The sequence below is a fragment of the Gobio gobio genome, assembly GCF_949357685.1.
Source record: "Gobio gobio genome assembly, chromosome: 1".
NCBI lineage: Eukaryota > Metazoa > Chordata > Actinopteri > Cypriniformes > Gobionidae > Gobio > Gobio gobio.
In genome coordinates this window covers 14252595-14268839 of record NC_137097.1, presented here as the reverse complement: position 1 = coordinate 14268839, position 16245 = coordinate 14252595, and the positions used below count along the sequence as shown (strand labels likewise).

The window sequence follows — 16245 nt, the reverse complement described above, 5'->3', positions numbered from 1 at the left end:
GAGGAGGAGTCAGTAGAGCATGTAGTTCTGAGATGCAGTAGGTATAATGATCAGAGAGAGGTGATGAGGACTAAGTTGAGTGAAATAGGGGTGAAGAACTTAACATTAAAAGAGTTATTAAGCAAGGGTCATAGGGTGCAGGCTAGTATTCTTATGAAATTTTTGAGAGATACTGGGGTGGTTAATCGGATATGAAGCAAAGTGGTAGGAGGGTTAAAGTGTGAAGGGTAATGTTTAATAGGGAGGTGTTGTGTGTGTGTGTGTGTGTGTGTGTGTGTGTGTGTGTGTGTGTGTGTGTGTGTGTGTGTGTGTGTGTGTGTGTGTGTGTGTGTGTGTGTGTGTGTGTGTGTGTGTGTGTGTGTGTGTGTGTGTGTGTGTGTGTGTGTGTGTGTATGTGGGTGATTTAGTCTGTAAACCTATTATCTGATTCACACTCCGGAGCAGAGGGGGGCGGTAATGCACCATAAAGCTGGATGCCAACCGCCGTAAAATACGAAAAAGAAGAAGATGAGAGAGGAAGGATGTGTTAACCACATGGAGAAGCTTTACCCACAATGCTGTTTTGTGTTTGTACCCGGTTTTGAGGAACTTCTAGTTCTGGATGGTAGTTTGACAAACTCAGGGTTACAGGATTAGTTTCGAGTTGACAAAACCAAACCAATCTATTCAGGCTTTGTTGGTCCCATGATGCTGATCATCAGCTTTCTCTGTCAACTCAGGCTTTGATCCTGAGTTTAGGAGTTTAGCTGTGCCATCAGTAGTGAACAGCCAATCACACGCTGTGGATCAGTGGAACTGAGATTCACTTCTCGCGAGAGAAGCAGTGTGATTCACTTCACTCTTCTGCAGAATATACATGATTGAAAAATATTAAGAATTTAAACAAATTTACACAGAAGAAAAGAGCTGTCGAGGACAACTTTAAGAAAAATCTTATGCGTCAATGCAAGAAAAAGTTATGAAGTTAGTTTAGTTGATATATAGAGAGAATTGAACATTTATGCTCACATGTAATTTTTTATAGATTTAGTTATTGAATTTAAAGCTTATTTGTATGACCTTTATATAGGCTATTTATTTTAATATTAACAAAATGCATATTAATGATTGATTTACTAAAATTATACATGTGTAATTGATTAAGGGTATAATAATTACATAAATTATTTTTAAATAATTCAAAATTATTATTATTAAAATTATTAAAAGTATTGTTAAAAGCCAGAGGTTTAAGTCTTTAATAGCCATTAGCTATGTAGTGACCTTTAATTTGGAGTAGAAAAAGGGGGAGTGACTTTATTGCATCAGATATGTGTCACTTTGCTCACAGCTGATTGGTCCAATTTCAGTTTGAGCTCTCTTATCCAGAACATAACCTGCCCTGGAGCAGGTTAGCTGTGGAGCGTAAGTTACTATGGAGATGAACACAGTTAAAAGCCAAACCACTTTAATGGTACCTTTAACCCAGGATTGGCACAAACTAAGCTTAAACATATCTGGCTAGCCAGCTAAACCGGCTTCATGGTATAGGCCCCAGGAACTCAAATGTGAGTACTACTGTCGTTGTTTTGTTTGTATATATGATGTTTTGGTAAGGTTTATGTAAATATGTTATGGGGAAATGTGTTAATGGTTGCACTAAGTTTATCTGTTTGTTTGGTGCAGAGGGTTCCTTGAGTAAGCATGAGGAAACAGCTCAACTATAAACCTGTCCAAAGGAGTATTTGATTGTCTTCGTTCTGCCGACAACGTCCTTACCATCCAGTGTTCATTTCATGAGATACTTCAACTTACCAACAGCCGCTGGGGGCCTCGGCCATAAGATGATGGGGTTTCAATAGCATAGATCTTGAGTACTGTTCCATCTCAATGCTACTTCTACAAGGACTGAGCTCTTGGTAGCCAAAATGCTACTATAAAAGACTGCACTTTTTGGTGGTTCATATACAGCAGGACAGATATGTATGTGGAATGTTTTCGGGATGAATTGTGATTTGAAATACATATGACTCATTGAAACGTAGAAGTCTCTGGTCCCTTAATTATGTAACAACAAAAGTGTTTTGAAGTCAGATGTTACAGACTAAATTATCATTTATGCCTGAGTTAATTTCAAAACTCACAAGGTCTACATATAAATAAAGCTGGTTATGTGTAAAATGAATGTAAACAGTTGAGAGGGAAATGGATGGGTACAGGTCTTAAATGAACAGTTTAAAACATGTTGCCGTTTGGAATAGTTTGTTTGAAAATGGTCCAGGAGCTCGCCTTCAGGGAGACCTGGTGGGGGCTACTATCTGATAGCAATTTATGCTTGCTGTTAAGGTGGCTGGGGTCCAGGAAATCGCATCCAGGGAGGCCTGGTGAGGCCTACTACCTGCTAGCAATCCATGCTAACTGTCAAGGTAACTGGCAACTGGGAGCCCACCTTCAGGGAGGCCTGGTGGGGCCTACTATCTGATAGCAGTTGAGGGCCAGCCTGCAAGCATAGATATTTACACAAGGCTCGGGGGAGCGACGGCCTCACATGAGAGGAGGCACTCGGGCAGAAAAAGTCAGAAGCCCTGCAGAGCTGGACGTAGATCTAACTGAAGTTCATGCGCCAGTCTGAACCTACACTCTCTGAAGTTTTACACAGAGAGGAGATGCTAACCGCTTTACCCTGAGGTGGCTACCGGCCCAAAAAACCTACCAGTTTAGTCTAGAACATGTACTCGCCTAGCAATGCCCTATATACCCGCGGGAATGAGCGGTGTCCTCAAAACTACTCGCACACTGAGAGGTCTATTCACTGCGCACAGTGAACAGAGCGGCGGCTCGTTCTCTACTATATATTGGCTGAAGTTGTGTTTATTATTTGTTGTGTATGAATTTTAACAATGTATAGAGATGTTGTATTTTTATTGTACCTACAGTCAAGATCTTGGAGCTTGTTCAGCAGAAGGACACTGTGACCAGAAGTCGTCAAAATGACGTCCAAATTACACACACAGTAGCTGATTCTACAACAAGCATGTATTTGTCTGTTTGGGGCGAAATACCTGTACAAATCGGAAAATGGTATGAATTTGAAAATGTGTCCATGAGAAACCTTGCCTCAACACAACTGTGCAGAGCCGATTGTCTATGATTGGAGACCTTGGTGCTTGTGTACAAGTAGATCAAAGAGAAAGTGTACAGATGTTCGCGTGGAATATCTTTGTCCACAATTTCACACTTTGCCTTTTGTGAATCATGAAACTCAGATGACCAGATGCTTGCACTGCAAAGCATTCTGCAAAACCAGTAAAATTCGGGGTTCGGGGACACATCACCATTGATGTTGGTACGGGTAATCAAAAGTTTGTTCTGGATCACGAGCTTCATTTGCAAAGATGTGTGAAGGATGAGGGAGATACCTTGGCTTCAAAGATTTTGAGCCACGACAAGTTAAGAGTTGAAATGTGTCGAGGACTAATTGTTAATGCTAATGCTAATGTCTCTGAACAATGTAGTCCAGGAAATTTCAGTGCAGAGGATGTGTAATGTTTTTTTGTCTGTGTACCATGGATTAAACCTAAGTTTATAGTTTATGTAGTAATATCACTGGTATACAGATGCATCTAAAAAAAAAAAATGCATGTTTTGCAGGGACATTTATGTTTTAGTTGACAGCTGATTTTATACACACACTAATAAGTCTTTAAAGGGGTCATGAACTGGCTTTTTAAATGTTTAATACTGTCATGTGAGGTCAACTTATGACGTTTGCGTGGTTTTTACATTTAAAAACATCATAGTGAATAAGTAATAGGCTATTTTCTGACCTGGTTTTGAGGCTCTCTCTCAAGACACGCTCAGTTTTGATGGGTGTGCCGCACTGAACACATGGAAGTAAACGCCCACAGCTAGGATTGGATAAGATTTGCATAATGAGCTTCTGCTCCCCCTGTCAGTGACAGCGTGTGGCAAACGGTAACCGGAATTGCGCCAAACATCGAGTCAAGAGAGTAAACAACGCACATCAAGACAGTAATGAACCAAGAACACCACAAATAAAGTATTCTCCAGTCTGTGACAGGGTGCTTCAGTCAGAGATGTACACATAATCAGTACTATCTGTAGCTATGCAATACTATCACATATAAAAAAAATGTTTTACTCACATTAGTGTGTAGCTTCATTCGTTCATGTAATCTCATCCTGTCTGCAAATCCAGTCTTGTTTACAAACGAATACGTGATCAGAAATGAAGGAACAAACGCAGTGTCTTCCCCACGTGAGCTGGATATTCATTAAAAATAAAGTTAATCCATGCATTCATAATATTGGAATTCAAATGCTTAAAAATCAGAATACAAAAAGCTTATGTGCCATGTTTATTGCTTATAAATTCGATGCTGTCTAGCTCTATGCTGCTCTTAGCAGTCATGTTAGTGGCACGAGTCGGTGGGCGGGGCTACAGAATCAGACGTTGTTCTTCTTCTGTTGAGGCGGTGCTTCACCACACTCAGACGTCATAGCCGGGCACATTCTGAGATTGGTCATTTTCTGGGTCTGGTGTCAATAAAAGCTTTTCTTTGACTAACAAGGACGTTTTCAGCTCTGGAATTTACAGGATATTCTTATATATCCATGACCTTTTATATATCAAAAGCTCAAGGGAAACTTGATTTCTCAATTCATCACCCCTTTAAGTTGGTTATTGTCAATGGTGACTATTCTGCTAGACATTGTTTAGCATGAAAAATAGCCTAGAATGTTTGATTTTGTTATTGTAAATGTCACCAAATTACACTGCATTTGTCAGGACTCGGGTTTGATCATTGCTCTTCCTGCTTTTTCTCTCATTTATGTTTCCCTGTATTTTGCCACTGCAACAGAAACACTATTTCATTGGACAGCCGAGCTGCCAAGCAAGGGGAAATAGCTGATGACGTAATCCAAGGACAGGCCAAAGTCATCAACAGGTAGACAGTCCAGTGAGGCAATAATGTAAGAGGGCAAGCCGGAAGAGAGGTCAAGAGGCAGGCAGGTTCAAGACCAGCAAAATGACACAGTCCAAGGTGCAGGGCAGAGAATAATCCAGGCACAGAGTCAATAACAAAAAGGCAAAATCCAAAAGGAGATGGGAAAACTGAGCTGCAGGGCTGGATCAGACTAGGAAAAACCAAACAGGATCAAAATTTGGCAAGGCAAAAATAGATTCACATTGAAAGGCTAGATCATGACAGAAAAACAGTCGGGCAGAGAAGGAAGGAAGCTAAATAGTGTGAGAAATTAAATGAGAGGAGAAACAGGTGAGAGAGGTGTGCAAGAGCCCTGATTATAATGCAGCGCAGCTGCCGCAGAAATCAAGTGCGGGGAAACTTAAATGGAGAGACAGGTGAGAGAGCGGTGCAGTAGTGCTGATTAAGAAAAGAGCACAGCTGTGGTGCGGTGGAATAATACAGGGAAACATAAATGAGAGAAAAAGCAGGAAGAGCAATGATCAAACCCAAGTCCTGACAGCATATTGTGTGTACAACACACTTTATTCACAGATATTTTTCAAAATGTGTTTATTGTACACGAAGAAATAAGCAATTTTGTACAGTATTGTGTTTAGTATGGTTGGATTGAAAAATTGTCAACGTTTTTTTTTGTCTTGATTTTGAATATACACATTTCAAATGATATATAAATATATATCTTTAATGTAACATTTTTTTTTTTTTTAAGTTTTGTGCTTTGTCTTCATATGAAATAAAGTCTTTTTGAATTTTATCAATGTTGTAAAATTATTAAAACGTTATTACAAGAATTGATTAAGTGCACTTTCATGGTGTGTCTTTATTAGAAGTAACATCCCAAAATTAATATGCATGAATATCAAAAGGCATTTTAGTGGAGTAAGTGCAAGTTTTCAAATTTAGTAATGTTTGTGTCAAATAAATTATATTAGATTTTTTTTAAATATATTTGTTTTATACAAATATAATTTTGCACAACTATATTGGAATGTAATTTATTTATTATATAATATAGATTCTTTTAAAACAGGTTTACAGTTATAGGCATAATGAATAAATTATGCAAAACAAAATTCTATTTCGGTTTACAGCAGTGTTGTGTAGTTATTGGTGGTGGAACACTTACAGGTTCACGGTTCAATACGGGTTCAGTACAATAGGAAATATGTTCACACTTTAGGGTCCAATTCTCACTATAAACTATGACTTTGCCTCAATAAACCCCTAATTACTGCTCATTAGTTAGTAAGGTTGTTAAGCTTAGGTATTGGGTAGGATTAAGGAAGGGATGTAGAATAAGGTCATGCAGAATAAAGCATTAATATAGCCCCGTTTCCACCAAAATTACCCGGAACAATTTGTACCAGGAACTTTTTTCCCCCAGACCTGCTGCTGTCTGCGTTTCCACCGCGGTCTAAAGTACCGAGAAGATTAGGCACATTAGTCCGGTGATGTAGGACTGCGCGCGGCGCGACTGCTCCTCCCAGTCAGCGACGGACAGTAATCATTTTTGTGCGATACTGTCTGCAACAATAACAAGTGGAGGAGATGCAAGCAGTGCTGCTTTTGCTGGTTATATATTGGTTTACTACAGAGGTCATTAACAAAACGGCGGAAAAGAGACAAGCATTGATACCAGGGCTCTGAACCGGTTCAAGGAACGAAAACGAAAACCGGAAACGAACAAAATTTTAAGAGGAACAAAAACGGAAACGAAATCAAAATCAATTTGAATCGTTCTGAACATAAACGTTAATTTGAAATGACCATTAACCGGTTAATAACGTTATTTTATCGTTCTCTTTAATATTTTAATTTGGCAGTGACCAATCATGAATAGAGTAGTCCAGCATGTGACGTTGACTTATCAAGCGTGAGTGAAATGCCCGCGCACCAGTCATCTATGAATCTACCGTCAGTGCAGAGCGCGCATTTTCATGCCTCAAGTACATTTCTTTCCCCGCTGAGGTCTACAATGAAATCGCAGGTATTGGAGGACATTATTTTCGTACGTTTAAATAAGCAGTACAGACTTTAAGCTCAAACAGACCGATTTAGGCTAGTTTATGGATTTTGTTTAAGCCTGTCCAAGTCTACTAGCATCTATCAAACATTTTTCCTATAGTCTTTCAGATTGCCAATACAGGACAGGTCAATGTTTTCTATATAGACGGTTGATGCTTCGTATTAAATGGTATGTTATATTGCATTAAATGATCAAGCTTTATTAGCTGACTGAATTTGATTATGTGATGCAAGGACGTGTTGCGCAGTGTTTGCTTTGAAATTAGCAGTTGACGGTGCATTAAAAGAGCAATGGTTATCCAGTTTATTTATTCTTTATTCATGCAATTTTTAAAACAAGTCGTGTTGAAAAAAAGTTATGTACAAAGAATGTTATCACTCTTCTGAAAATAATTAGGCATAAGAGGCCACTTTAGATTGTCTAACGCTCCATTAAAACAGGTCTGCTGTTTATGCTTTGTAATTAATGCATGTATTTCTGGTTTTAAAAATGTTATGAATTAAATATTCAAGTTTAATTACCATGCGTTATATTATTATTGAGTGAAAATAAGTCTATTTATACATATTTGTTTAAAGTATAGGCTAAATTAAAATAAAGTTATTAACCGGTATTTTTTCAAATCAAACCGTTTTCGGAACAGTAATGTTTATTGAGGAACCCAAAAACGGAAACGCTATAATATCGATTCTGCTCGGAGTGAACCGATTGATATTTTTTTCCGTTTTTAAGCCCTGATTGATACTAAAGCGTATTCTGAAAGCTCGTAAAGCTAGATTTAAAATAAGACAAAGTATGTTATCATCAGCTATTACGGACATTGACCGTGCAATGGCTGAGACGAACGCGCGCCATCGGACAGAAAGAGCAAGACTGATATTTACTGAAAGCTGAACGATCCTCGCAAAAGACTTTTAAAAATGCCAGTTGAAATAAAATGCTGCGTGAGTTCAACCAATCAGCATGTTCAGCGCCCAAGTCCCACCCCCGAAAGTTCCCGAACTTTGAAAAAGTACCACCTCGGGAGCATTTTATTGTGGACTTCTAATTTGTGACCAGTGTCTTGTTTTTCTCTATCCTCTGCGTATCCTCGTTCGTCAATACATCATGTGTCGGGTCAAAGGTCACTCTTTTGGCATAAGTTGATGCATACAATCGTCTGCCGGAAGCTAGTTATTTTAGTCTATAAAGTCATAAATATGTTTTGTTTTGTTTTTTATACTAAAAATGCATGGCTTCGCTTCTTTATTAACCCCCTGCAGATGGATTACTTTTATGACGGATAGATGCACTTTTATGGCCATCAAAATCTTGAATCATTCCCATTAAAAAGCTTGGAAGAGTCAGGACATTTTTAATATAGCTCTGATTTCATTCGTCGTATACACATAGGATGACTTGAGGGAGAGTGAATCATGGGCTAATTGTAATTTTTGGGTGAACTATCGCTTTAAGTCTCTTTGATGATTGATGGCCATGACAGTGTGTTCAATGTGTTTTGTTGTTCTTTTGTGTGTTTTGTTATCAATTTGGAATTGTAAATTACTAATGTGGAGTATATAATTTGAGTGTTTCACTTTGTGTTGAAATAAAAGTGTTTCCATCACAAATTTGTGTAAGTTATTGACTGAAATCATATATGGTTAGTATATGCAGAGATATTTTAATATTGACTGAAATTATGTATGATAATTATATGTAGTTTATATGTGTATTATATAAGCTTGAAGAGCAAGCACACCATTTCCCTATTAAAAAATATGAAAACTGTATGAAATACATAAACAAGTGACACAAAATGTAAATAAATGCTATATGATTTTAATTTGACTAGCATATGATTCAGTATAAGAACTCTTTATATATATATAATATATATATATATATATTTACAGAACACTTATTTCTGCCATTTTTTCCATCATCAAACATGTTGGGGATAACTACTATTGCTACTCTGTTGTGGAAGTCACAAATATTTGTTCAACTTGTGCAGGAGGTGCAATTGAGGGGAAAATCACACATTTGCAGCAAACGCATCGCTCACTTTGGGTAATTCCTTGGCATAAATGGATATGACGTTTTTGTAAGCGTTCCCAGGAATGCAGACCAAGTACATAGGAAACAATGATTTTATGCACTTCTGAAAAACAAATATTTCAAGGAAGAAATGGCTTGTAGTAGACTGACAGGTAAGAATACTTTACTGATATAAATCTTTCCACATGCGCCAATGGAGAGATATTGAGTACCATTTGAATAACCACAGTTTTAATAAAAATACCATGGTTAAACTGGTTAAAAAACATGGAAGTGTAGCAAAAAGTTTGTGGTTACTATAATAACCATGTGTTTTTTGTTTTGTTTTATTTGTAGTAAAATCATGGTTAATTTTTGTAAGGGTCGAGATGTGTTACTCTGTTCCATACGCATGAGTATTGAGTTATTTACAACTTCAGAATACCTCAAAACAAGCGATTTGACAAACAAACACAGAAATACAAATTAAATATACATAAAGGACATCAACATAAGCAGCTAATCATAAATAAGCTAATGTATACAGCACTGCATGTCTAAAGACACGATAATCTCCTTTCAATGGCCATAATAAACTAATGCACATTATAACAGCGAAATATAATAAAGCATATCACACACACGATACTTTAAATTGACACACAACACCCGTGAAATGAACAAAACGATATGTTGTATGAAGCTGTAAAGTTGATCATCTGTGAAAGCAGCGATCGAGGCTCCACTGCGCGGTGTGACATCACAGGGCTCATGATGTCACAGTGCTGCATTCCGAGCTACATTCCAGCGAACATTCCGGCGAACATTCCGAGCTGCGCCAGTATAAAAGTCAGCAGCAGCAGCGAAGACTTTCACACAATCAGCAGCAGCAGCGTTCGCCCAGAATAAGTTACTTGATATCATAATATAAAGCGCAAGTCTCTTCATTTATCTAATTTAGCTCAATTAAAATGGCTATCCCACTTGGATCCATATTGGTGTCGGATTGGCACCGCTGTGCAGACAGCAGAGAGTTTTTCAGCAAAATACTGCACAAGAAGACACGGCGAAAGTTTGGGCTCTTGGAGGCGCCGATGATGCCTCCTCATATGAATGTGGACATCGTTCGCTACAAGGTTCTTATCTCGGGTAAGACTGGAGTCGGGAAGAGTGCTCTTGCTGCCCGTCTCGCTGGCCTCGATCTCCCCAAAATGCATTATGAGACCACAGGCATAGAGACAACAGTGGTCTTCTGGCCTGCGAGACTAAAGGACAGTGGCCGTGTGCTGTTTTTCCGCTTTGAGCTTTGGGACTGTGGGGAAAGTGCCATGCGAAGATTTGACCACATGCTACCGTCATGTAAGGAACAGGTGGATGCCATCCTTTTCCTGTTCTCCTTCACTGATCGTGGCTCCTTTGATGATCTTTCAAATCAGATATCACGGATCACAGAATCTTCAGATCCAGTGGTTAAATTGGTGGTTGGCACCAAATTTGACTTATTTATGCACACAGACGTGACAGAGAGTGACATGACACATTTTCAAGAGGTGTGCGGTCTTCCGGTCTTCCGAGTGGGAGGTGATGTGAGTGCGGGGCTTGGTGAAGTAGCGCCTCTCCTAAATGCCCTTGCAGAACATCTGTGGCACCAGGACTGTATGGCTGCTTCATCTGTCTCCATCTCCCCACAGGCTGCTCTCAGAGAAACGGGCTCAGAGATCATTGTATAGCTTGTGTGTATTGTAGATCAATTTCACATCTGTTGGTCAGTATAAGGCAAACTTTATGGATGGACTATGCTGCTATGGAAATACTATACATAACAGAGAAAAAAGAAAATAAAGGTCAGCAGCAGCAGCAGCGAAGACTTTCACACGATCAGCAGCCAAACACTGGACATCTGCTTTCACCATGAACACTAGAGCACTGTCTCCTACTGGAGCAGCTATGGAGAACAGCTCAACAGGTGAATATAGCTCATATTCATATTTTCACACATTAAACACAAGAAATATTTAGTCATATGAGGATCATGTCACATTGGGAAGAGGAAAACACCAAACTTGGTCAAAGTATTTAGTTGACAAGCTCACAAACTACATCTTAGTATATAGGTTTTATTTCACTATGCAAAAAAAGGGTGAAAAAATTACAATTTAAAAATTAAATTTTTTTAAAAATATTTGAATATCTGAAATATAGTTACATTTGTAATGAAACAGTCAAATACACATTCAAATGACAAAGCAAAACTAATACCCAGATATAATTATTTTAAAATACGAAATCTGTGATGAATTGGCCTTTTTGTCGTATTGGCTCCTAGCTCTGGTGCAGCACTCTGGGCGGGACTTGCTGGCTATTTTGGAAGAGAGGGCTGTTCACCCCAAGTCAACTGGTGTGTTCGACATCAGCTGCGGCCGGATGCAACTGATCAGCGAGAGTAGCCGCGTGTAGGTGGGGAGGATCTGCAAACGGAGACATGCAGTCGGACACTTGCTGCTTCCCGCAGTGACGCTTGCGCTGTGTTTGTATATTTTATCAGCTGAAGTGAAATAAATGCAATATTTGGCAATGGACAGTTGTTTCAGAGACATTATTGTCATGTAATACTTGTACTGCTTAATAAAGCATGTGTTTTTACAAGAATAAAGTTCAACATATAAGCCTACACTATCAATGAAGTGAGGTCTACTTTTTATCAGTTTTATTTTGATAAACATGACAATATAACATCGAGACTACATGAACGGAGGTTTTACGGTTATAAAAAACAGATTTGTGAGCATTAGTGGAGCTGAAGGTGTCTGAATAAACACGAAACACACGTGATCGCTGTCATGCGGTGAATCTGGCCAATCGTGGAACAGCTGTGTCGTCATCAGAGTCCGTGCAGCTGCTCTGGAGAATCTGCACCGGCTGTATTAGCGGCTGCTCTCGAATCGCTCTCGCAAGTTAGGACTAGGGTGTGTCCTGTAAGGTGGTGGGTGGGACACAGGCCACACCCTAGATTGCCAAAAATCAACAGGACAATTAAACCATGATTATGTTGTAATACCAGTGTAATACCCAAATTAAAATACAAATTTGTGTCCTCATAAATCGCATAAGCACACACACACACACACACACACACACACACACACACACACACACACACACACACACACACACACACACACACACACACACACACACACACACATGTTTGTTTTTGTGAAATGTGAGGACATTCCATAGGCGTAATGGTTTTTATACCGTACAAACCGTATTTTCTATCCCCTTACCCTGCCCCTGCCCCTAAACCTAGCCCTCACAGGAGAGAAAAAGTGAAAAAGAGAAAAAAGTTTTGAAAAGTGAGGACATGGGGAACGTCCTCATATTTCACCCTCTTTTTGTAATACCTGTGTCATACCCATGTCATTATACACATTTGTGTCCTGATATTTCACGAAAACATGCACACACACACACACACACACACACACACACACACACACACACACACACACACACACACACACACACACACACACACACACACACACACACACACACACACACACACACACACACACACACACACAGAGAGAGAGTTTCAAAAATAACACAACACTGCCATCTTTTGTTGATAGAGGGGAGGGCACACAGAGAGCCAAAAAGATTATTAAACTTTGACACATTTTAAAATATCAGGAATCCATTCATATGTCTGTATCTGCCATGTTTTGTCATTATACTGATGAAGTTTGAAGTAATCCGGGTGAAAACTAGACAGTGATTTAAAGCATTTTTGAAAGTGACACACTTCCTGCTGCCAGTTGGTGGCCACACACACACACACACACACACACACACACACACACACACACACACACACACACACACACACACACACACACACAAACCCCTTAAAGCTATTTGGTTAATGGGACACAGGAAATGTCCTAATAAACCATGTTTACGTTGTAATATGTAGTATATTTTTAAAGCTATTTGGTTACATTTTAATAAAACATTGTTTATTATGTTTTTAAACACACACATTTTCTTGTAGATTCAGTTTTTTAAATATATGATGGCTACAAATATTTTCAGCAAATTCCTTCTTAAGAAAATTTTGAGGTATATATGTTGCATATGTTGTCCAAAGTAATATTTGAAAGGAAATGACGTGATTAATTTTGACAAAAAATGATTGTAAACGTCAGAATAGTTATTTTATAAAGTCTAAATGTGAATAAGAGAACTATATTAGTAAGTATTTACTACTAGCAATTACTATTTTAACCAGCAGGTGGTAGCAGAGTACAACTCACTGGCTTAACTCATTTTAAAAATGCTTGTGTTAACTCAATTAAATAGGCTTACACACACAACAAAAAGTTTTAAAAAGGACAATATTTGTGAGCAGAATTAGCCTAATAATATGGCTTAAGTATTGTCTGTGAAATTGGGGGAATGATATTACCACTGACTCTCAAATCATTATTTAACTTACCACAACTATCAGTCCAAAATAAATACAGTATATATCGAAAATGTACTTTAATAAGGTTACAATGATAAATTATACAATATACACCAACAAATGCGTTCAATTATATAGTATATCAAATGTAAATATTGTTTAATCATTAAGAGCCTGTGTCAAATGTCCTGAACTGGTTGATGTAACTGTTCTCTGTGAGTGCTGAAGGGCAAATGATGGCTTGGAGCTTAATGTCAGAAAACTTCTACAAACTGTATAAAATAAAAAAGGCACTATGTTTATGATATGGCTCACATATTTAGGTCTTATAACTACATTTTTGTCTATAAAGTCTTAAAACCACATTCTGTGATACAACAATAGTATTTACAAAGAATATGGTGGATTCACAACTGTCATGCCATTCACTGGAAGCAGATCGAGTGATATAAACGGTGAAACAGATGCCATTTAAACTCTTTTTACTCTCTCTCTCTCTCTCTCTCTCTCTCTCTCTCTCTCTCTCTCTCTCTCTCTCTCTCTCTCTCTCTCTCTCTCTCTCTCTCTCACGCACACACACACACATATATATAGCCTATAGTGTTTTGTAAATGTTTTTTTTTTTGAGAAATCTATCGCCAGCACACAGCACATATTTACACATTCAACAAAAGATACTTTTCTGATGACTAAATTCACGTCTCGCGCACGCACTGTACGCTGACACTTGCATAGACGTATGTGAGAATTCAGAGTTTAGTGAGAACATGAATAGATTTCCATTTATTTTATATCAGCTAATGATATTTCTTACCCAAGATCTTCCCCTAAATTTATCACAAACATGAGCAATACATTTAAATAAATAATCGTTTTTCCGATAATAAGCTTACTGATCAACGTGTTAATAAGTTTTCAATTTGTAACAATATAAGTGAGGACATTTAGTCTTTAAATATATTGTCAAAACAAGTTGAAGCATATGAAAGCGCACGTACACACACAGCGCTCTTCTAAACTGTAATTAAGATCACCTGTCTGCAATTATCGTTTCATTATAACCTGATCCAGAGTCCTGCACGGGTCCGATTTTGTAAACCCGCACCCGCAGTGCTTAAAACCGCATCCGACCCGTTTTCCGACAACAGCACTAAATAAAATCTGCACCCGACCCGACCTGCTTAAAATAGAACCGAGACCCGACCCGCACCCGCACTAAAATCAGTTTAGCATATCACATTATAGACACACTTACAAAAATGTTTATTGCCAGCATACAGAAGTTATTACACGACCATTAACACAAGGACAACTTCAGCCGGGACATTCTAAAACGCTTAACGTGAAAACGCTTAATGTGGCTTAACGTAGGTAAGACACTGTTATAGACGCACTGTTGGGCATTGTGACGTCAATACTTGGCGTGGCGGCCATGTTGATAGCCTCCTTTACTGCTACTCGGATTACTGCGCACTGTTTATAGACGTACTCCCTCTCAGTCGTGTCTTAATTTGATTAATTTGGCATTATTATTTCAACCATGCTAAACTGTTGCTGCATTGTAGGGTGTAACAGCGCAACACATTATCGCCATGGGAAAAAGGTCGAAAAGGGATTAATTTTCCACCGCTTTCCTGCTTGGAGGCGCAACCACGGAGACCAAGTAACAAAGGGTCGTCGGCTTTCACAAAAGGACGCTGTCAGCTGGATGCAAGAGATGGAATTCAAGTGGAAAGGGTGATTGGATCCGTCCGCAACAAGTACACTATTTTGTCAGATAAAGTACCGATTCACATGGTGTTGCCATGCAAGGATGAAGACATGACATTCCTCGATAAGATTGTGTCTGTATGTTGTGCTCTGACAAACATGAGCCCTAGTGTTGTGCTGAAATAAATGTGCATTAAATACAGCCATAAGTGTCTGTTGCATCCATACCCACAATCGTCACAATAAATATACTTAAATTAAATGCATGTGTCTTATAAACAAGAAGCAATAACAGTATAATGTGCAAAAGCAAGAATTGTCACACAATCAGATGTTTTTCAGTGTTTATTTGCAAGTAGTGCAACCTGAGAACACAGAACGCTGCAGTGCAGTTGGAATGCTTCAAGGTAAAAGGTTACATAGGCTTCGTGATCTGCAGCTCCTGAACCCATACATTTGTGAACTGCACATTTCATATGGATCCAAACCGTTAATAGTTCCGATTTTGTCCATATACCGGGCCCTGGCTTCCCTATTTAACGCATCCCAGTAAATTCCACATCCTTTTCGGGATTTTAACATAGTTTTTCTTTCTCCCAACTCTGCTTCTGCTCGTTCGATGGAGTAAGGACTCCTCTGTATGTTTACATTCACGAGGCCATCAACATGGCCACCACGTCCCAGAATGCAACGCGGCGCCCAAGCCCTATTAAGAGACCAAACTCAGTAAACATAATACTAATAACGTATACTATGTAAAAAAAAAATCAGAAAATGAACGCAACGAGTTTAATTACACGTTAAGAGTTTTCCTCCCATAGAAAACCATTATAAGAAAACGCTTAACGTGGCTTAATGTACTAAGACAGTGTTATTAAGAGACCAAACTCAGGAAACATAACAAAAATACTGTTCGATAGAACAGCTTGTGCTTGATTTTGTTACCACAGTTATCTGCGTGCTTCCTCAGCGATGAACTTCCACATTTGCGGCTATCTTTTCTTCAACTTCTCATGATCCATCTCGAC

General features: G+C 38.6%; 1 protein-coding gene across 1 annotated transcript; it reads left to right on the top strand.

The window, feature by feature from the left end:
- Nucleotides 1-10007: 10007 nt before the first annotated feature.
- LOC307131092 (ciliogenesis and planar polarity effector 2-like) lies at nucleotides 10008-10766 on the top strand (the record flags this gene model as incomplete). Its single annotated transcript, XM_079824551.1, has 1 exon — nucleotides 10008-10766. The coding sequence occupies one exon, from the start codon at nucleotides 10008-10010 to the stop codon at nucleotides 10764-10766; it is 759 nt and encodes a 252-aa protein (XP_079680677.1).
- Nucleotides 10767-16245: the final 5479 nt, after the last annotated feature.